The 24969-nt window shown below is 37.4% G+C and overlaps 1 protein-coding gene across 1 annotated transcript in view; it reads left to right on the top strand.

Moving 5' to 3' along the window:
• The window catches only part of LOC128219387 (matrix metalloproteinase-2-like), a 103580-nt gene that overhangs the window by 60523 nt on the left and 18088 nt on the right, over positions 1 to 24969 (top strand). The window contains exons 2-6 of the mRNA XM_052927196.1: positions 16707 to 16830; positions 17485 to 17592; positions 17967 to 18067; positions 20076 to 20280; positions 23151 to 23309. Coding sequence (XP_052783156.1) covers positions 16707 to 16830; positions 17485 to 17592; positions 17967 to 18067; positions 20076 to 20280; positions 23151 to 23309 — 697 coding nt within the window. The remainder of the gene's footprint in view (positions 1 to 16706; positions 16831 to 17484; positions 17593 to 17966; positions 18068 to 20075; positions 20281 to 23150; positions 23310 to 24969) is intronic.

Below are 24969 nucleotides of genomic sequence, written 5' to 3'. Positions count from 1 at the left end.
TGAAGGATATAGAGAAGGCATACAATGTAGGATATTCTAGAAGCTATATGACCCATATTGCATTTCTTTTGAAGATATCTTAATTAATTTTTTTGAGTTGAATACATTTTCCAAATGAAAATATCAAAACATCTCAAGAATCTTTTAACATAATTGGCACTCTTAAATACTGTAATAATGAGGGATATTGTTGTTATCATTATTTTATAAAATCTTACATCTTCTTGTTTCATATAAAGTGTTTGTCTTATACACCATATGAACATTTACATGCGATTTTGTCAACTGTTAAAAAGTAAATCGTCAGATCATAACTAATTTTGTAAAAGAGCATATAATTATGTTTGGAATATTCTTCAAGTTTCGCATGATCTTAATCCCACTGAAGTTAATCTGTTAGTCGATGAATATATGTGTTTCGTTAAACCGTTGGGTTGTATTATTGCATGCTTTTCGGTGACCTGTCAAGTTTTATAAGTGAAATAGCAGCACTGAAAATACCGATTTGTTATTTTCACTAATTTTTATATGAATTGTAGTTTTTTTTTCCATTTGATAATTAATGAGTGTCAAATTAAAAAGAAATATAATGTATATGTGAAAACATATTTCTTTGTGTAGAAGTAAACAAGCCGTAGAATTTATTAATGAAATGGTAAAAAAAGTCTTGAAGCTAAATGCTGGAACATTTGCTTCCTTCTGAATAAAGTGAAAGTATATTTGAAACGAAAACCAAATGCTCAAAAATAATTGCGATGAAATATAATAGATCATATGTAGTTCAAACGTGATGTGTAATAGGAATTCCGCGGAATATTCACACAATGAACAGTAACTAAAAACAACACCCCAACCGTTGTCTTGAACGCGTCAAATGTCAACAACTTAGCGTGGTTTTCAAAACAATTCATCGTATGAAACGCAGGGTCTTGTTCTGACGTTATACATCAAATAAAAAAACGGACTTGAAAATAATTTAATCAGAGAAATATTTTTGCGACAACTGCAAGACATGTGGAGTTTAACTGGTTTGATGTGCATTCGAAGAAAAGTATAACTGTTGGAGAAATTTCATGAACATAGTAATTCAGACTTTCTTTTCAATATGGAGAAAATCATATTTTAATCAAAACAGTTCTTTTCAAGTTATTGTACTATTTCGAAAGATGCTTTCGGTGCGGTCTGAAGGGAAATATGTTAAGCAATAAAGTGTAAGAACGTATGTGAACTTTAAGTAGAAAAGTAATTAAAAAATCGCGCTAACTCATAGAATGGCATGGCAACGCTAATACTGGTTTGGGAAAACCACACAAAAGAGAATCACTGATTGGTTGATTGAGATAGAACACTTGAGCAGAAAATATTACTGGCGTTAAGTCGTAATGCTGTTTTGTTTCCTAGTATATTTTGTAAACTATGATGACGGTACGAATTGACTGGCCATCCCGGTAAATTGCTTTTCGCACGCTATTCGTGGATTTCATTCCCCAGATCCAATGTTATATGACATATTTACGAGCAATACTAAATGATTAATGCTCAGGAAAACTGTTATTTTTTACTTAATAAATAATCTGGGGGGTTTCTATCATTCGATGACAACACTCCTGTACAACCTATGTTTGAAATCAGCTTATATTAAATTTAACTTATCTATGAAACATAATATATAGCCAAATCAACGTAATAAGCTAAGTTTAAGGTACATACAAAGATACAATGGACGTGGGTACTAGACTGCAATTAGACGGAGACCCTTTCTGGCAGCACAGTGTAAAGGTCTTACACACTCTAAACGATGGACACATAACGTGGCTATATGGTGACGTAATAATCATGGAAGACCCTGTGTAGTGGCACAATGTAAAGGTCTTACCCACTCTAAACGAGGGACACATAACGTGGCTATATGGTGATGTAATAATCTTGGAAGACACTTTCTGGTGATACAATGTAAATGCCGAACACACTCTAAAGTGGCCATATGGCGATGTAATAATCATGGAAGTCCCTGTCTGGAGGCACACTGTAAAGGCCGAACACACTCTAAACGAAAGACACATAACGTTGTTATATGGTGATGTAATTATCATGGAAGACACTTTCTGGTGATACAATGTAAATGCCGAACACACTCTAAACGAGAGAGATATAAAGTGGCTATATGGCGATGTAATAATCATGGAAGTCCCTGTCTGGAGGCACACTGTAAAGGCTGAACACACTCTAAACGAAAGACACATAACGTTGTTATATGGTGATGTAATTATCATGGAAGAAACTTTCTGGTGATACAATGTAAATGCCGAACACACTCTAAACGAGAGAGATATAAAGTGGCTATATGGCGATGTAATAATGATGGAAGTCCCTGTCTGGCGGCACAATGTAAAGGCTGAACAAACTCTAAACGAAGTATACATTACTTGGCTAAGGGTGATGTTATAATCATGATATTTACAAGATCTTTCGGGTCAAAACTATTCACGTGTTCAACATCCATGCTGAAGCAGATTGAAAGAGAAATGTATAAGTAAGTTATTGATCATTATCACGAGACGAAGACGTTGTTTTTCTATCCCACTGTTCATAAAACTAATGAGACACGACGGGTTCAAGTTCTGTTCAGGAATCATTCCCATGTAACTTGTTTAGAATTATATACTGCATTTAATGCCATTAAATTCGCTTATCGGCTTTTAATAAGTACAAATTTACAGCCATGACGTCAAAAGTTGGTTCTCGTCTGCTGGAATCACGTTACAATCTCGCGTTGCTATTAACTCCGCACTTCTTCATCATTAAGGTTATTCATTATATGTATATTATGCATTACTTCACTATTACATATTACCTCCGGGTGTATGGCTGGGCCTTGACTGTAATAGAAAGTACAGATTCAGCAATCTGCGGATGACTTTATTGGACCTTTTCGACATTTTATTGCACTTTAAAATATACATGATATATCTCTTCGTTCAGTATATTGGTTAGGCGAATATCATACTTCAAATGATATTACCTCTAAACAAAGTTTGGGGACAGTTATCGGGTGGATCATTAGCCACTAAAAAACCATGGTGCTATTAATTTCGTTGCCGTAGTTTTCATCTCCATTTTGTAAATTGGATTTACAGAGTGACATCCGAGCTCCTGTCAACGTTTCACGGCGCTGTGCGTAGAATTTATGCACGTCATATCATTAGAGATAACCGCTTGTCTTCCTCACGAAGAGGTTATGCTTCTCTCTTTAAAGTGTTGGTTAGGCATTATCCCTGTGCTTTTAAATAGAGTTATTTTCGGGTTTCGAGTTTTGGCTACCGTACTTTCATTGTACTATCGATTGAGCAACATAACTGTCTTTTCAGGTCTTTATCGCACAGTTCAAACGAAACTAACTGTTTAAACGTTTTAATCGCCTATCTGCCATTTTGCGCAGTCCATTTCATAATGTGCACGCTTACATTCATATCGTACTTTGCTATTGGTGAGCCTTTTAAATAAATTGCATTACTTGTTTTTTATATAAATACCATGTCACATAAAACGACACTAAGGAACTTACGTGTGTTGATTCTTTAAAATAGAATATTATACACTGACGAACAATTATTTATTACTTTTAACTAAAATGAGTTTGAAATAGTATTATCACTTTTACAGCATAACATAGGAGCTATGTCTTTATATCACTATACTATTTTAAGCCAAAAAGTAAGAACATATCTTCGCAAAACCCAGTCATTCTCACATATAGCTTCTGTTCATGCCGCTATGATTTTTTTCTTATAGGCGATGCAAATACAGAAATTTAAAACTAGGGTTTGTGACTCGAAACTGACAGCTGTCTCTTCATGCCTTAACACATTGCATAGCAATCATACATTAGTAGATTATGCACACAAATAAACAGTTCCTATAACTTATTTTTCTTAGATAGGTTCTATGGGAACATCATCTTTTTTGGTCAACATTGGCAGTTATGAATAATTTCTCGATCTCTTCACCACTGTCACTCACACATGGAGGAGGAATCTTGTCTTATTTTGTATATATTGAAATAACAATGTAATACAGTATTTATATCACTCAATATAATTAGGTTTAAATATTCTGCTGCTCGACAATGTTTGCTTGTAGACTTCAAACTCCTTTTAGATTGTTTTCTTAAACTAAAAGCGACAAAAAGTCTGCCTTCTCTACGGAAGAGACCAGTAACTTTGCTGAATATGACTGCGTGGTCACTTCAATATGATTTTCTGTAAACTCCTTTTAGAAACCACTTGTATTTATTTTCTATTTATTACTCCAGGTCATAAATTACAAAACAATACTGTATGGGCATTTTCGGATATTTGTATATATTTTTGTTTGCAAACAGTTAACGTCATCCTCAATAACGTCTTTTTTCATTGTGCTAAAGTTCAAGTCAAATCTGACAGATGGCGCGTAAACAAACAGGTACTCGCAATGATGCTGTGACGTCATTTCGTAGACTGCGTATCGCAAATTATCGATAGAGGAAAAAGTCGCAAGCTCTATTTTGCGACGCGATTAATGAAACGCAAATTGCGCTGTGTCGCAAACTCGGTCGCATTTCTTGCGACTTGCGACTTTGCTGGATTTGCGATGCGACCATTAATGAAACGGGGCCCTGGTTCTTGTACTTTTCCAAGGGAGTCATGACTTGCGTCTTGCTATTGTCATGAACGTTCCACAATGTAAAGGACTTCTTTGAAGTGTTACCTTTTCGACACCTACAATTGTATTAAAATATAAAAAGCATGCATGATCCTACCTCACAAGAGAAAAGAAATTTATAACTACTTGGTGTCGCAAATCAAATTAAATATTGATGCATACAACTGAGGATTGTTTCTCATGTTCCTTTTATTGTCGTTCCATTTTCTTTCTCGTTGCAACGCTTACCTTCCTTACATATTTCAAATATTTTTTTGGCTACACCTGGCATTAGTCTCTATTTTATTAGGGGTGGGTGGTGGGGGTGGAAACATGACAAGTTGTATTTATTTCCAAAAACTGCTTCTGTAATACAGTAATGGCCAAGCCTCTTAGACTTTTCAACATAGAGTGCATTCATAACTCTAATGCTAGGATATTGTGTGAAGTAGTTTCTGTTTGTGACTTTTCGGGTGTAGTGAGAGTCTACAGTTGAAAAACTCTCAATTTATCTGACAAATGAGTTTTTTCTGACAAATGTTTTTTTTTCCTATGTCAAATTTGCTGGTAGTGTTCTCCCATAAATCCAGCAAACATCCAAATTTCTTTTGTTATATTGCGGTTTAAACTGTCTTTTTGCCGAATACCAGTGTTTTCTACAAACCCTCAATTTTCTCTCCCAAATTGGAACGTAAATAAAAGAGCTCCTGTCATATTTTATGGCTCTTTTAAAAATGATTGTTTCTTGTTCACTTAATTTTCTTTCGTAGTATGTTTGAAAATAAAACTGAACATTTAAATAATAAAATCAGTCTGCGTATTTTCACTGCATTCACTTATTAACTAGTGTATCCAAGCCCTTTGGATCAGATTGATTACATGGCATTCGATTTTCCTGCTTGTTTATTCACAACTCATTTTTTACTCAAATGTTTACGTCTGGTGTTGGCAGCCGCATCTTTATTTTGTGTAAATTTAAATGTGGACTGTAGGCTGTGATTTGTTCCTAACCCAAACAATTATCAGAGAAGTAGAGTATTACTTAACCGTAATGATCTCCTTTCCAGATGCATGTATCTATACGTGTAGACAGTATGAGTCCACCATCTTTTCTTTATTTTTGTCCACCTCTCAATCCTGAGTTGCCTGCTTTTCGCCCCCATACATTGCATATTCACACGAGATGCAGGCATCATCACAGCGTCTGGTTGTACTTAGGAAGGTCACTTGACTGTTGGGGTACTACAGGGTTGCAAACTAGAATGTCCTAGCACAACACGGGTCTGGTTCTCCTTATAGAAGATTAAAGCACTTCTCCGGTAGTTTATTACTTTGTAGGTTCTCCCCTGGTTCAGCTATTCCCAATCTTCTGTTTTCATTCGCCTGTTTGACGGGGCGTCAAGCCTAATAATATTTTAAATTGCCAAACTATTGATATCCTTGCCCTTCAGAAGTGTCCCATTTTTCTATCCAAAGCAGTTTTGTCCGTGTCACAAGTCAGCAGTGAGTCATTTTCGGCTACTCCGCAGGCAGTTTTTTTGTAGGTTCTCCCCTGGTTCAGCTATTCCCAGGGTACTGTTTTTATTCGCTTGTTTGACGAGGCGTCAATCCTCGTAGTATTTTAAATTGCCGTACTGTTAGTATCTTGGCCCTTAAGAAGTGTCCAATTTTTCTATCCAAAGCCTTTCTGGCCATGTCACAAGTCAGCAGTGAGTCATTTTCGGCTACTCCGCAGGCAGTTTCTGAGTTGAGAGGTAGCTTTTACTATTCCGGTGAGGTGGGAAATACCAGATGTATTTCACAAACTTGCAAGGGCAGTTCCGGGTTTGAATCCAGATCCTCTTGCATGCTAGTCGAGCGTCTTACCACTAGACCAACTAACTACCCTCTTGATAAACTTCTGCTCAAAAGCTATTTCCATATCTAGCGTCCCAAGATTGTACGCAAAATGTCAAATATACGAGCACCTTCAAGTCAAAACGAAAACATAGTTGCTATTGTTACAAAATTATTATCTTTGTTTGTCTATTGTACATTGCACTTCATACAAGCTCCATTGGATACACTATCTGAAATGAATGTTTACCTTATTTAGCGAATGCACACATTACAGAATAATTTGTTTACCTAATAATCAAAAACCTTTCAGACAATGCCTTCTCTCGTGCACAAGGTTGTTTACCTAGCAGAATGGACGTGAACTATACCGGGCACATAATTGCATACAGACATGAAGATATATCGCGTTTTTCCTGTCCTCGATGTACTTGAAGTAATTAATTTAAACGTACATATCGTGCCGAAGAATACTAAATAGTTAAATTACTTGTGTCGGTGGTGATGAATGTGATAGAAATCCAGATATATCAACCTGATATGCAATGATATACGGCCATGATACTACCGCAGCCGTTTATAGTCCTGCATATATACATGCCACTCCTGTACGTTGCATTAGGAAGGCAAAAATAAATATCAGTCAGTGAGATAGGTCAGCTTTTAAGCAAATATAATTCCGTCCATGATATCATATATATGACGGTTTTGTCGAAAAGTATTCCTTCGTCAAGTTACGCCGATCTAGAGAAGTTAGAGACTTTCAAATAAACAGTAGCCTATGCCTAGTATACGATAACTTAAGGAACTGCCAAATCTCAAACAACAGATAAATCAAATAATGCGTGTCATTAACGACGAATTTAGTTACGAGCTGAAACAGAAAATTGCCATCTAAAAGCTGCACTCTATGGGATTGAAAGTTTTGACTTTGATTTTATTCATTTTTGTCTCAGAATCAACTGATTCTGGCACCAATACATTCAACAATCATATAAGATAACTAACAAAATAAAAATTGTCGAATAACTCATTTTTCTAATAGCGTTGTCCAGACATTAACGCAAACGTTGGCTCATTCCAAGACAAAAATAATGGTTAAAACGGTCAGTCTGTGAGAGTGCAGCTTAAATGCAAAAACTCAACAACTGCTTTTCTTTCTATATGCAGTAATGTAGTCTTTGCTCTATGGTGACGAAATGCCTTTGATCAAACCGAACACCACATGCGTATAGATAATGTAGGCAGCGAGAATTTGATGACAACGTAATACATTCTGCTTTCCTTCACAACAGAAAATCGAATGTGATTACCCGGCAGATCATTACCAACAAGCCAACCTTCTATCATATAAAATGTCAACCGGGTCTCGTGCTGGAGATGAAATTGAAACGTTCTTTTCACCAGTTTGATCAGATCTAATCAGGCAGAAGGGTCGATATTCCGGGGAATTATTATCACCGATGAGAAAAATAACACGCCTGGTGACGTTTAACAGTCAATCTGACCGGATATAGTTTAAAGATCAAAAACCAAATTAGCTGTATTATCGATGAATCTCTGACGAATACAATAGGCAACTCTTGTATCAATTTGTTCCAGGTTTAGAATGGAATCATGTGGTCACCTCAAATGGTCAGAACAATCAATACAAACGACGCTACCTTGCTCTCATATTCTTGTTGTACGGTATAAAACCACGACACATAAACAAAACAATAAAAACATTGTACACAAAGCATATATGACTATACAAGCATGGTACAAAAAACATATATGACAATACAAACATAGTACAAGAAACATATATGACAATACAAACATAGTACAAGAAACATATATGACAATACAAAAATGGTACACTAAACATATATGTCAGTTCAAACGTTGTACACGGCACATATATGACAATATAAAAATTGTACAAATAACACATATGAAAATAAAAACATAGTACACTAAACATATATGACAATACAAACATAGTACAAGAAACATATATGACAATACAAACATAGTACACGACACATAAATGACAATATAAACATTGTACACGACACATAAATGACAATATAAACATTGTACATGAAACTAATATGACAATACAAACATAGTACAAGAAACATATATGACAATACAAACATAGTACAAGAAACATATATGACAATACAAACATTGTACACGACACATAAATGACAATATAAACATTGTACATGAAACTAATATGACAATACAAACATAGTACAAGACGCACATATGACAATACAAACAGAGAACAGGAGACTTATATAAAAATACAAACATATTACAAGAAGCATATATGACAATAGAACATAGTATAGTTAATATATATGAAAATACAAACATAGTACAAGAAACATATATGACATTTCAAACATAGTACAAGAAACATATATGACAATACAAACATGGTACAAGAAACATATATGACAGTACAAACATAGTACAAGAAACATATATGACAGTACAAACATAGTACAAGAAACATATATGACAGTACAAACATAGTACAAGAAACATATATGACATTTCAAACATAGTACAAGAAACATATATGGCAATACAAACATGGTACACTAAACATATATGTCAGTACAAACATTATACAAGAAACATATATGACAGTACAAACATAGTACAAGAAACATATATGACAGTACAAACATAGAACAAGAAACATATATGACAGTACAAACATAGTACAAGAAACATATATGATAGTACAAACATAGTACAAGAAACATATATGACAGTACAAACATAGAACAAAAAACATATATGACAGTATAAACATAGTACAAGAAACATATATGACAGTATAAACATAGTACAAGAAACATATATGACAGTACAAACATAGTACAAGAAACATATATGACAGTACAAACATAGTACAAGAAACATATATGACAGTACAAACATAGTACAAGAAACATATATGACATTTCAAACATAGTGCAAGAAACATATATGACAATACAAACATGGTACACTAAACATATATGTCAGTACAAACATTATACAAGAAACATATATGACAGTACAAACATAGTACAAGATACATATACGACAGTACAAACATAGAACAAGAAACATATATGACAGTACAAACATAGTACAAGAAACATATATGATAGTACAAACATAGTACAAGAAACATATATGACAGTACAAACATAGAACAAGAAACATATATGACAGTATAAACATAGTACGAGAAACATATATGACAGTACAAACATAGTACAAGAAACATATATGACAGTACAAACATAGTACAAGAAACATATATGACAGTACAAACATAGTACAAGAAACATATATGACATTTCAAACATAGTACAAGAAACTATATGACAGTACAAACATAGTACAAGAAACATATATGACAGTACAAACATAGTACAAGAAACATATATGACATTTCAAACATAGTAAAAGATTGTACACCAAACAAATATGACATTTCAAACACAGTACACACAAAACATATGAGATTCCCTGTGCTTTAAACAGGCTCTTCATTCTTCCGTCTTCGAGTTTTGGCTACCGTACTTTCATTGTACTATCGATGGAACAACATTTCTATCAACTCATGTCTTCGTCGCACAGTTGAACCGAACCAATAACTGGCGAGCATTTTTAAATAATTGAATGTATTTTCTTCCATCAATACCATGTCACATATAACGACACTAAGGATACTTTACGGGGATGAGTCTTTTTAAAATAGGATATTATACACTGACGAACGTTAACTTATTATTTTTTACTTAAATAAGTTTCAAATTATCACTTTTACGCATAATATAAGGGCTATGTTTTTATTTAGATATTCTCTTTTAAGCAGTTTTTTAACACGTTCTAGCCGTGTGGCAAGTCAGTAGTGAGCTTTTTTCGGCTATTACGCAGGCAGTTTCTGAGTTGAGTGGTAGCTTTTACTATTCCAGTGAGGTGGGAAATACTAGAGGGTTTTTCAGAAATATGCATGTCCAGATCCGGGTTTGAACCCAGGTCCTCTCGCATGCTAGTCGAGCGTCTTACCACTCGACGAACTATCAACCATCTTGGTAAACTACTGTTCACACGCTATCTCTATCTCTAGCGTCCCTGATTGTATGCAAAATGTTAAATTTACGAGCATCTTAATGTTTATACCAAAAAATAGTTTTTATTGATACAAAACTATTAACTTTGTGTGTCTATTGTACATCATACAAGCCCTCCTTGTAAACAGACCTGAAATGAATGTAAACGTTATCCAGAAAGTGCACACATAGCAGAATAAATTGTTTATCTATTAATCAAAACTTTTCAGACAATACCTTGCCTATTGCAAAATGTTGTTTATCTTGCAGAATGAACATGAACTATACCGGGCACTTTATTGCATACAGACGCGAAAATATGTCGCGTTTTTCCTGCCCTCGTTGTACTTGAAGTAATTAATTTAAACGTACACATCGTGCTCAAAAATTCTAATTAGTTGAATTACTTGTGTCGGTGATGAATGTGTTAAAAATAAATCCAGATAAACCAACCCGTGTTTACGGCTATGATACTACAGCAGCCGTTTATAGTCCTGCATATATACATGCCACTCCTGTACGTTGCAATAGGAAGGAAAAGGTAAATGTCAGTCAGTAAGTTAGGTCAGTAAGCAAAAATAATTCCGTCCATGATATCATATATATGAAGGTTTTGTCGAAAAGTATTCCTTCGTCCGGTGGCGCCTATCTTGAGCGGTTAGAGACTTTCAAATAAACAGTATGCTGTATCTAGTATGCTATAACTTAAGGAACTGCCAAATCTCAAACAACAGATGAATCAAATAATGTAATAATCATTTACGATAGATTAAGTAAGAAGCTAAAACTGTAAATTGTCATCTAAAAGCATCACTCTTATCAGATTGAAAGTTCTGACTTTTATTTATTCATTTTTGTCTCAGGATCAACTGATTCTGGCACCAATACATTCAACAATCATATCAGATAACTAACAAAATAAAAATTGTCGAATAACTCATTTTTTTGATAGCGTTGTCCAGACATTAACGCAAACGTTGGCTCATTCCAAGTAAAAAGATAATGGTCTAAACGGTCAATCTGTGAGAATGCAGCTCTAATGCAAGAACTCAACCACTGTTTTTATCATTCGGAACACCTTGGCCATTTTAATCGAAAACAACCTCGGATGTATGTTGAAGTAGTTCGTAATTTTTTGAATTATATCATTCATTAATTGTAGTGTTTTAGAGTTGTATTTATTGATCTAAGTTTACATTGATTGCCAGTGAAGAGTCTTATTGCAAACATAATTAGGATTCCCAAGAGTTAGGTCATAAAATTTAACTGGGAAATAAATTTACTACGCGATCTACTGGCAGCGGACTTAAACGTACCGCTTTTTGAGTATGTAAACCGTCCAAATACATTGAAGGTTGTTTTCGATAAGAATAGCCGAGGAGTTCCGAATGTGCTTTTATTTCTATATGCAGTAATGTATTCTTTGCTCTATGGTGACGAAATGTCTTTGATCAAACCGAACACCACATGCGTATAGATAATGTAGGCAGCGAGAATTTGATGACAACGTAATACATTCTGCTTTCCTTCACAACAGAAAATCGAATGTGATTACCCGGCAGATCATTACCAACAAGCCAACCACTTATCATATAAAATGTCAACCGGGTCTCGTGCTGGAGATGAAATTGAAACGTTCTTGTCACCAGGTTGGTCAGATCTAATCAGGCTGAAGGGTCGATATTCGGGAAAATTATTATCACTGATGAGAAAAATAACACGCCTGGTGACGTATAACAGTCAATCTGACCGGATATAGTTAAAAGATCAGAAACCAACTTAGCTATATCATAGATGAATCTGACGAATACAATAGGCAACTCTTGTATCAATTTGTTCCAGGTTTAGAATAACAACATGTGGTCACATTAAAAGATCTGAGAAATCATTAGAAACTAGGCACAAAAAAACATAATATAATATTCTTGTTGTACGGATTTAAACCAGGACACGTAAATACCAACTATACAAACATTGTACAAGAAACAGTTCAAACCTTAAATACGTAACACATATGACAATACAAAAAAATGACTATACAAACCTAAGATACGAAACATATATGACAATACAAATCTTAGATACGAAACATGTGTGACGATACAAACATATATGACAGTTCAAACTTTAGGTACGAAGCATGTATGACAATACAAACATATAGGACAATACAAATCTAAGATACGAAACATGTATGACGATACAAACCTTAGGTACGAAACATGTATGACGATACAAACATATAGGACAATACAAATCTAAGATACGAAACATATATGACAATACAAACCTTAGGTACGAAACATGTATGACGATACAAACATATAGGACAATACAAACCTAAGATACGAAACATGTATGACGATACAAACATATAGGACAATACAAACCTAAGATACGAAAGATGTATGACGATACAAACATAAATGACAATACAAACATCATGCGCATAACATATATGACAATACAAACCTTAGGTACGAAACATGTATGACAATACAAACATAAAGGACAATACAAACATCATGCGCATAACATACAGTCGAAACTCGTTGGCTCGATATCTCATGGCTCGATATCCTCGTTGGCTCGAACCAAATTAAAAGGACCGATTTTTATTTACTCTTTGTTCATATAAATTTCGATCGGATGGCTCGATATCTTGAGGGTCGATATTTCTCCACGCTCGAAGTCGTTTTCGCGGTCCCAAACAAGAATTTCACACTTTGATTTGGTTGCTTGGGTCGATGTCATTTTCGCGGGTTCAGTCAAGAATCTCACGCCTTGATTTGTTTGATTGGCTTCATTTAGCACAAGGTGCTAATCGAATAAAATTGCTTGACTGATATTATAATTATTATCGAATTTAAATGGTTTAACAGTTTGAATAAACATGCCATCACTTTAAGTTATGTCTTTAATTGTTATCCATCCCTAAATTACTATGCATTTTGATATAACTTTTAAGCTATGTTTGTGTTACCCACTGTTTACAATCGCTTGTTTTCGCATAAATGTATTTTCATTATAAATAAAAATAAAATGATATTTTCTAATAATCGAATAAGTCATATTACGAAATTTAGGGTGCGTAACTATGCCCAATAAATACTCTTCCTTCTCTTGCGGAGATAGCGTAGCGAATAACAAACGAGGTAAATAAGACTTTATGTAACAAATGAAAAATATAACATTCTGTAAGCAATCCCGCTTGGCTCGATATTTTCGAGGCTCGAAGTACTTTGGCCGGTCCCTAGAATATCGAGCCATCGACAATACAAACATTTTTCACAGAAGATATATGAAAATACAAACCTTAGATAAGAAACATGTATGACAATACTAACACTGTGCACAGAACATGACAATACAAATATTGATCAAGAAACACATATGACAATACAATCATTGCAAAGGAAACAAAAGTGTCAATTCAAACATTGCAACGAAATTTCAACGACAATAGGAGTATTTTACAATTTGAAATCCATGTAAAAAGCGGAATGACTGTACTTTTATCGTACGAACATTCACCTTTAATTCCCCAAGCTGATAATATATTGCTAACTCAAATCTACGACTTCTTTACACTTACAAAATAAGAACAAATTTGGTTTGATAAAAAGGCTCAATGAGCTTCTGGTTTTCATTTCGAAACAGATGATATAAAATCGAATGTGATTACGAAGCAGATCATTATCAAGCAGCCTTTTCTCAGAAACCATGATAACCAGATTCAGAACTTTTCTCCTGAAAAATGTTCTGTCATTGCCCTGCCACATTTTTGCCGCGTACAGGCGAAAAACACGAAATGGCGGTAAAAAGCCGCCATATATCAGAGATTTTACCGTTTGAAAGTCCTTACGGAAAATATGCATTATTATGTACAACATTTCAACGATACGGTATGCCTAGTGACTGCCTTAGTAGAGTCGGTAAAAACACGATATGGCATATTGAGTCGGTAAAACACACGATGTGGCATATTGAGTCGGTAAAACACACGATGTGGCATATTGAAACGGTAAGAACACGATGTGGCATATTGAGTCGGTAAAAAACACGATGTGGCATATTGGGTCGGTAAAAAGCACGATGTGGCATATTGAGTCGGTAAAACACACCATGTGGCATATTGAGTCGGTAAAAAACACGATGTGGCATATTGGGTCGGTAAAAAGCACGATGTGGCATATTGAGTCGGTAAAACACACGATGTGGCATATTGAGTCGGTAAAACACACCATGTGGCATATTGAGTCTGTAAAAAACACGATGTGGCATATTGAATCGGTAAAACACACGATGTGGCATATTTAGTCGGTAGACCACGATGTGGCATAAAGATATAAGAACGCATGCGTAGTCTGTCTGTGTGCTTTGTGAAGTTGTATGCATTGTATTATTAGTAGTGTCATAGTCAGATAACCATGCCCGAACTCGAACATTAAAGACAGCAATAATGAACATTTATTGAACAAAAAAATGACAGAAATTTCGTTGTAACATTTTTTGTCTACCTTGTTGATAATACCCTGGACATCGATTTTTTTAAATACTTCTTCGCCGTAAGTCGTACACATGAGACAGTATGGCAGTGCTTAATACCCGTGTCACCACGTCACGACTTTTGAGTCAAGTAACTGCGAGTTAACTGCATGTTAAGTTCTTTTGAAGGATACCGAGTCTGATTTCAAAGAAATGAGCTTAAAACACGATATTTCTACCTTATGAGACTATAGTAGACCACAGGAAATCTTTTAGCATTAACCAATCATTTAATATTTGTGCGCTCTCTGCTATTAAATATATGGTTACAATCTTGTTATCAGTAATTAATATTTTCCATTATTGCATTATTTAGTAAGTAGTTAAATGTATATCAGTCAAAATTGATGTTTGTTATACATGTGCATGTATTGATTTTGAATAAGAGTGTCACTTAACTATACTATGCTGTAATTCAAATGTATGGAATGCCACTTAAACCGTTGCTGTATAAAATGTATACTATTATCATCCTTAATTTATATTCTTGAATGAACTAACCATTATAAATATCGGAACATTATACAGCCGGGAAAACTTATTGATGCCATAATCGCTCAAGTGCTCTAATCCATCTTACTTTTTGTAATTGTCTGCATAAATACAAACGCTGTTGATAAATACTTTTCCCCATGTGTAACCTATTTAAAAATGCTTTCATTTCCAGTGCACCAATTCATTGTTATGTTTTGTTCTGTTATGTGTGTTTGATATTCATGTCGTCGGAAAATAGTTTATTGAGCTTATGTCTCTTGTTATCATATACCCGACGTTAAATGGAGATTCTTGTATATTGTACCATGTATGTTGTGTGATCTTATTTTAAGATCAGCGTTTGGCTTAGACTCTATCAGTTGGCTTCGGCGTGTTCGATGAACCCTTTCTTTGTCATTATTATAATGATTCATACGTTATCGTAGAAATATCTTACTATCTTGTGAAATTTCGCAAACATTTAGAAAAAACTATTGAAAGAGTCTCGTACTACTGTCTACGAAACTCTTTGAAAATCGATTCAGCATCGTATCATTAGGCGTAACAAATGTCTTGCTTGTTTCAGATTTCATGCCCCAAAACATAGGGTGGGTTGGTCGGAAGTTTGTATCGTTATTATATTATGGCAAATTAATTTTTGAAATTTTTCTGTTACCAAAAGCTATTAATTATATGCTTAAAAACATCTATACTATTAGTGTTAGCATCACTGGTACTGTTAAAAGCCAAAAATTCTTCATCTGTAACTTTTAAAAGAAAGAAAAAAACAGTAAGCAAAAACAAAACAATAGAGAAGGTCGGTAAACCTGAAACAAACATTTTTTACGCCTAAGCACCTAAAATATTAACATGAATGCGTGGAACTTGCATACAAAAGAGTTAAGGACGAGTTTTGACTCGTCATATATCGCGAGATGAAGCCAGATATGTCATGACAGAGTGATTGGGTCTTAGCCACGATTAAACATTGTTCGACCATAGCTATCAACGTGTCATTACGACCTATACCACCGTATCCTGTTTCTTTTCTATCTTCAGGACTACCTGAGGAAGTACGGCTACCTAGAGTCCTCAGACGGGCGATCGGGCAGCCTTATCTCCGAGGACTACTTCCGGCAGGCGGTATCAAAGTTCCAGAAGCTGGCTGTACTTCCTGTTACTGGTAGGTCACATATATAACTTTATTTTAATGGTTATTAAAGCCTGTACAGAAGTTATTTTAGTGATTGCATGCTAACACTTCGTGGTATAGATAACGTTAACTTTACGGCAGATGGCATTTTCGTGTGACATAATGTTATTTTCCCCTCTAGGATAGGTAATTCATCTTTGACATTCTGTTCAATGCCAATGCCTTTTAAGCTGTGACTTATTTTAGATATTTCGATAGGTGTTGGTCTGCTTAGTGTTTTTTTGTCCTTTACATATAGTGCACCAGGCAATTGTAACCACGCCCCCCCCCCCAAGGTCCGGGGGTATACCGGGGATAGCCGGGGAAATGGGCCGTATTTTTACCTTTCATGTGGCCCCGCAGTGCCGGGTGAATGCGGTGGTTTTGTCTTAGCTTTAAATATAGCTGAGAATGGGTCTTACCTAGGGTCCCTGTGGTGCGGGGGTATTTGGTGGGGATTTTACCACCTGTTCGTTCCCGCAGGGCGGGGATTTTAGCCGGGGTTGGCTGGACCGAAAGTCAAAATCCCCGCTATTCCCCGGACCTGGGGGCCGTGGTTACAATTGACTGGTGCATAGTGTTCATCGTTTGTGTCAATGTTTAAAGGATTATATGAATAACATGGTTTTCGTAATTTTTCGTCAGGTGAGCTTGACGCCGAAACTCGGCGGACGATGCAACTGCCTCGGTGTGGGGTCAAGGACGCTCAAGGCACCGGAAACAGGGCTAGACGGAAACGTTACGCCCTGCATGGTAAGATGGTTTTGAATATAATGTGGCAGGATGAATGATTGATGAAACTTCAAGGAGACTGTAATGTGTTTCTTAACTAATATACTGCAAGTATGTCAATAATTGAATACGATACTTGAACAAACCGTTATTTTGAATATTGATACAGTCGAAATCCGTTGGCTCGAACTCCAAGGGACCGGCGAAAATACCTCGAGCCTCGGAAAATCAGAGCCAAGCGGGATTGTTATCCCTCAGTTTTAAGAAATCGGCCCTTTATATCTAGTTCGAGCCAACGAGGAATTCGAGCCAAACGAGTTCGAACCAACGGGGTTTGACTGTATTTCATGACCTTTCATACGAAAAAACAACAAACCTTAACCTTCTTATTCCAGGCAGCAAGTGGCGGAAGCGTGAGATCGCGTACCGGATATCGCAGTACTCCCGCAAAGTGCCCGTGGACGCTGTACAGGTGGAGCTGCAGAGGGCGTTCGATGTAAGTGCCAAAACAATATTTAGGGCGTTTAATCTAAGGCCTTCACCAATAAATACTTACATTGCAAAACCATTTTCTGTACACGCTCTGTAATTATTTTTGCCTTGAATGACACTGATGTAGTAATCTTCTGTTAGTTGAACGGAACTACTTTTAAAACTGAGCATATACTGTTATACAGTTGATAAATGGAAAATGGCTAAATAAGTTAATGTTTAGTACTTAGGTGTTTCCATTTGTTTTGGTTGGTTCCCGACCCGAATGTATTAAATTCCACCGCACAAACTATTTCTTATTTGTTTTCCCCTGTTAAGGATACATTTTCGTTAGTGTCTAGCAGGGAAAAAACCTGTCACTACGTGAAAGAAAGAATGTAGCTCCAAAAGACGTCCAAGCTCCACGTGACATAATCAATACTAAGCCTGCGGGATGTTAAAAAACTACATTCGTGGGTTCTTCTGAATTCACAACATCACTAATTGCAGTCAATTCCACTCCCAATAACAAGTTGTTGTTGTTTGTTGTGTTTTTGTTAAATATGTCACAATGACATACTACTGAGCGAGGCTTATGCATCGGTCAATTGTACAATTCCCCCCACACCACACACACACCAGGTCCGGGGTTATACCGGGAATAGCCGTGGATGGGCCGTGGTTTTACCTTCCAGGTGGCCCCGCAGAACTGGGTAAATGCGGTGGTTTTGTTTTCGCGCAAATCATAGCGGGGAATGGGCCTTACCTAGTGTCCCTGTGATGCGGGAGAATTCGGGGTATTTTACTTTCAGTTCGTCCCTGCAGGGCGGGGATTTTACCCGGGCTTGGCTTGACTGAAAATCAAACTCTCCGCTTTTCCGCGGACCTGGGGTGAGCATTGTAACAATTGACTGGTGCATTACCATAGAATAGTCATGTGTGTAAAATGTGTCGTTGGAGTAGAAAAAAGAATTGTATCTCTAAATGTTGCCGTTATTGTGTACAATATGGAAAGTTTACCATTTGAGTGCATAGAGATTTGCATATAGAGAATATGCACACGATAATAAACAAAGACTCAATATGCACACGATAATAAACAAAGAATATAACATCAACGTCCAATCTTCCAAATTGTATATTGTCAGCGATCTTACTCGTTTCCTTTGATCATAATATTTGCAAAAGTATTAACGTGTGCACTTGGGGCAGGAGTGCTCCGACATTTGGGCGCCAGTCGACCGTTTGAGCACAATTTCACTGACAGGGCTGTGCGTAACAGGTTTCACAATTGGACATTTTATTTGAATCATGCTTCACGTGCCCTGCACATGGGTTTACGTAAATGGTGAAATAATTTAATCAGATATATGGGACGAGTTAAATGTCATAACTTCCGTTTGGCAAGGGAATATTTCATACAATATGGAAATACATATATCACATTTAAATGAGTAGTTAACTCTCTGTTCTAGGATCCAAGGCTTTTTTTCCGATTAGACATCGGAAACCATCAGAATCATAAGTTATCCAATCTTTATTTTTTGCTGTTTCTTGGTTCTTTATTTCCATTCTATTTCATGGTGCCTATAATAAATAACGCCTCAGCCGATATTCGGTAAATGCATTGGATATGTGTGTATAGTTAGTTCACCGCTCAACGATCGAACATCACTTATGCACCAGTCATTTGTAACCACGGCTCCCCCAGGTCCGGGGATTAGCCGGGACTTTGACTTTCGGTCCAGCCAACCCCGGGTAAAATCCACGCCCTGCGGGGACGAACTGATGGTTAAACCCCGGTCAAATGCCCCCGCACCCCAGAGACTCTATATAAGGCCCAATCTCGGCTTAATTTGGCGCTATGACAAAACCACCGCGGTCATCCGGCCCTGCGGGGCCACCTGGAAAGTAAAAACTCGGTCCTATTCCCCGGCTATCCCCCGGACCTGGGGGGCCGTGGTTACAATTGACTGGTGCATTTATTCTGATGCGAGCTACGGCATATTTAATAATATTTGAATTCTTTTCAGTTATGGTCAGAGGTAATTCCTATCAAATTTATCAGGAAGGACTACGGGCCGGTTGACATCGAGATCAAGTTTGTAAATGGTCACCATGGCGACAACACGCCGTTTGACGGAAGTGGCCAAACGCTCGCGCATGCATACTTTCCGCAATACGGAAGTGACGCTCATTTTGACGACGACGAAAAATGGACTATTAACATTGCTGATGGTAACCTTATATTTTGAAAGTTGTATACGTTGTTACAATAGGCAATGATTAGGCCAAATAAAAAATAGGTGCGTTTCAGATATTTTTTATATTTTTTTTTTTTTGATATATTTATTTCAGTAACTGTTGACTCAGAAAGTAACAAAAATAAAAGTCATCAATTTTCAGGTGTATCAGTAGTTTTCAAACATGTTCCATGCTTCAAAGGAAACATTCTTTATTTGTCTGGTTAGATACTTTGACAATGATGGTTAGATTTCAACTAAGTTATGGTACACCACTCTGCTATTATTTCAGACTTTCTAGGAACGGTTTTACTTTTCTTTATGCACCCTTTGCTTTCAATCACTCTCTGTAGAATGCTAACCTCCCTGTAACATAATTACATGAAGAGTGGGACAGCAAATTTACCATATAAGCCATCAGCCAAGGAAACCTCAATGCTGTCAAGAGGACCTGGGGGTTCAGGTTTGAAGAACAAGTAACATGCAGGTTTTATTGCCAAAATTTCACACTTAATTCTGACATATCAATCCGAAAGTCAGTATCTGACACATTTGTATCTGACAAGAAAATATAGTTCAAGAATTGAAATATACCTGCCACACAAGCACAAACTACCCGTAATTCACCTTAGAGTTCGGACAATAAAATATTCGGACATCCATTATTATTTTCAAAAATTACTTATTTTAGGTACCTAATTTTCGGACTCCCAAAGGACATCGATTGTAACTTTTACAGTTACTAAGTCTCACAGACCAAAATTATTGATCTTTATCGTTACAATGCCTGGCTAGATTACCTAACCGTATACATCACTGTGATAAATTAGTTAGTTACTACCCATCCTAAACGATTTATTGCCTGTTGAAAAGGATGTGTGATATATTTAATGGAGGATTAAAGAAACAACAAGGGCAATCAAGAGATTAAGAAAACACAGACATGACATGTTTGTAAAACGATCCGCCAATAAACTTTGAAACTTGTACCACACTTATAATATAGACTTTATGAAGCAATAATCGTACAGTAATACAGTACTCATTGTAACATCAATAGAACAATAAAAGTCAACACATTCAATGGTACAGGTAACTATTTAATGTGATGAAGAGTAAGAAATGCAATACTTAAGTTACAATCAAAAACACCACCCAGACACATTAATCCTGCATAGCAATATCCATGCTCTCCATGAGGTCCTCGTGGGTATAACTGAGAGTTATGTGACGTCACACAATGTGACTGTTTGATCTGAAGCCGATAAAAGGTGTTTATTCATTTCAATGCATATATAAAATGGTGTTGAATGGGATTTTAATAAACTTAATGAAAGAGTTACACGTTACACTTATAGGCGTAATAACCATTGGTAACTACGGATATATTAATAAGTGGTTAAATGCAGACATGAAGAAAAAAAGCAGGTTTATCATACATGTAGATAAAATGTAAAAATGGTTATTTTCTATGAATTCGGAGAGCGAAAAATTAATTATTTTAAGGTGTCCGAACTCTAAGGTGAAGTACGGTGAATACATTCAGAAATCCAACTCTAATATTGTCAACTTTACGTACATACATTTCGTAACAAATGCTTTTCGTACCCAAATCACATTTTTTTCAGGGAAAAATATATTAGGGTCGGCGGGAAAAAATAAGGTTGGTCGGGTAACCTGAAACAGACCTATTTTTTTTATTTGGCCTTAGTACTCCTTTTGTCAGTTAAGAAATATGCATACGAACAAAGGACGAATGAGGGAAGAAAAGCGAGTGTTAGTAACATATTTAAGATTCAGTAGGTTAAAAACTAGTGTATGTATACCACGTGATAAATTGCGTCTTAATTACTACGTCGGAAGGCAATATTTTGTGTCGAATGAAGACATAAAACAAAGATAACTTCACTATTTCTTCACCATTTTAACTGAAACATAGCGCAGTCTACGCCGCTTACGGAGCCCCGCCTTCGGTATTTTACCAGAGTATGATTGAGAGTTAAGTTTCTTAAAACCCTTCGACAAACCTTTTCACAATATGGCCTGTCTGGCGGAGAACTGTCAAAACATTAATTTGGAAACAAGTTTGTCGAAGTGTTTGATGAAACTAATCACCTTATCAAACTTCGGTAATAAAACGAAGGCGGGGCTCTTTAAACGGCATAGACTGCCCTTTGTTTTATTTAAAATGGTGTAGTAAAAGAATGATGATGATGATGATGATGATGATGATGATGAAATGTTCGTGACGATGATGATGGTGATAATGTTAAGGTTGATGGTGGTAAAATACACGTGACGATGGTGATGGTAATGCTATTAAGTGTGTTTGTGGTGAAAATGTTCGTGACGATGGTGATGGTAATGCTATTAGTGTGTTTGTGGTGAAAATGTTCGTGACGATGGTGATGGTAATGCTATTAAGTGTGTTTGTGGTGAAAATGTTCGTGACGATGGTGATGGTAATGCTATTAAGTGTGATTGTGGTGAAAATGTTCGTGACCTAATCTAATTAATCTAATTGCCAAATGGTCTTATCAGGTCTCCGATCTGAGTATCCTGCCGTGCATTTTTGGAGGTTATATTATAGTAATGGACCCTAAATTATGGCCCTGAGCCGATACACAAATAAACAGGAAATTGGCCACTACTGTGACATCAGTGCAATTAGCAGGAGATGCACAGCAGGGGATTGTCATGCCAAACATTCCTTAAACTAGGCCTTTAAGGGTGATTGTGGTGAAAATTTCGTGACGATGGTGATTGTGTTGATGATAAGGTTAAGATGTTAATTGTACCGACCTCGAAATCAACTATTATTCAGCCGCAATATATCACACACCATGTTTGACATACTCCCTTCAGGCGTCAACCTTTACCAGGTAGCGGCGCACGAGTTCGGCCACTCGCTGGGACTAGCGCACTCGGATGTCCGGAGCGCCCTAATGGCGCCTTTTTACCGCGGCTATGACCTCCACTTCCGCCTCGACCAGGATGACATTATGGCTATACAGGAACTGTATGGTAGGTGCAATATGTTTATCTACGTAATTCAAGGCGGTGACCCAACTATGTATTAATGAAGATAGTTTGATGCATTTGCTGTGTGATACTGTGTACATCGTGTGTCTCGGTGAGTGTATGTTAGGTCATAGCCGTGTGTCTCGGTGAGTGTGTGTTATGTCATAGCCGTGTGTCTCGGTGAGTGTATGTTAGGTCACAGCCGTGTGTCTCGGTGAGTGTGTGTTAGGTCACAGCCGTGTGTCTCGGTGAGTGTGTGTTAGGTCATAGCCGTGTGTCTCGGTGAGTGTATGTTAGGTCATAGCCGTGTGTCTCGGTGAGTGTATGTTAGGTCACAGCCGTGTGTCTCGGTGAGTGTGTGTTAGGTCATAGCCGTGTGTCTCGGTGAGTGTGTGTTAGGTCATAGCCGTGTGTCTCGGTGAGTGTGTGTTAGGTCACAGCCGTGTGTCTCGGTGAGTGTATGTTAGGTCACAGCCGTGTGTCTCGGTGAGTGTGTGTTACGTCATAGCCGTGTGTCTCGGTGAGTGTATGTTAGGTCACAGCCGTGTGTCTCGGTGAGTGTGTGTTACGTCATAGCCGTGTGTCTCGGTGAGTGTATGTTAGGTCACAGCCGTGTGTCTCGGTGAGTGTATGTTAGGTCACAGCCGTGTGTCTCGGTGAGTGTGTGTTAGATCACAGCCGTGTGTCTCGGTGAGTGTGTGTTAGGTCACAGCCGTGTGTCTCGGTGAGTGTATGTTAGGTCACAGCCGTGTGTCTCGGTGAGTGTGTGTTACGTCATAGCCGTGTGTCTCGGTGAGTGTGTGTTAGGTCATAGCCGTGTGTCTCGGTGAGTGTGTGTTAGGTCATAGCCGTGTGTCTCGGTGAGTGTGTGTTAGGTCACAGCCGTGTGTCTCGGTGAGTGTATGTTAGGTCACAGCCGTGTGTCTCGGTGAGTGTATGTTAGGTCACAGCCGTGTGTCTCGGTGAGTGTATGTTAGATCACAGCCGTGTGTCTCGGTGAGTGTATGTTAGGTCACAGCCGTGTGTCTCGGTGAGTGTATGTTAGGTCACAGCCGTGTGTCTCGGTGAGTGTGTGTTAGGTCACAGCCGTGTGTCTCGGTTAGTGTGTGTTAGGTCACAGCCGTGTGTCTCGGTGAGTGTGTGTTAGGTCACAGCCGTGTGTCTCGGTGAGTGTGTGTTAGGTCACAGCCGTGTGTCTCGGTGAGTGTGTGTTAGGTCACAGCCGTGTGTCTCGGTGAGTGTATGTTAGGTCACAGCCGTGTGTCTCGGTGAGTGTATGTTAGGTCACAGCCGTGTGTCTCGGTGAGTGTGTGTTAGGTCACAGCCGTGTGTCTCGGTGAGTGTATGTTAGGTCACAGCCGTGTGTCTCGGTGAGTGTGTGTTAGGTCACAGCCGTGTGTCTCGGTGAGTGTGTGTTAGGTCACAGCCGTGTGTCTCGGTGAGTGTGTGTTAGGTCACAGCCGTGTGTCTCGGTGAGTGTGTGTTAGGTCACAGCCGTGTGTCTCGGTGAGTGTGTTAGGTCACAGCCGTGTGTCTCGGTGAGTGTATGTTAGGTCACAGCCGTGTGTCTCGGTGAGTGTGTGTTAGGTCATAGCCGTGTGTCTCGGTGAGTGTATGTTAGGTCACAGCCGTGTGTCTCGGTGAGTGTGTGTTAGGTCACAGC

Source organism: Mya arenaria, chromosome 15, assembly GCF_026914265.1.
Source record: "Mya arenaria isolate MELC-2E11 chromosome 15, ASM2691426v1".
NCBI lineage: Eukaryota > Metazoa > Mollusca > Bivalvia > Myida > Myidae > Mya > Mya arenaria.
This window is presented reverse-complemented; position numbering and strand designations above follow the sequence as displayed.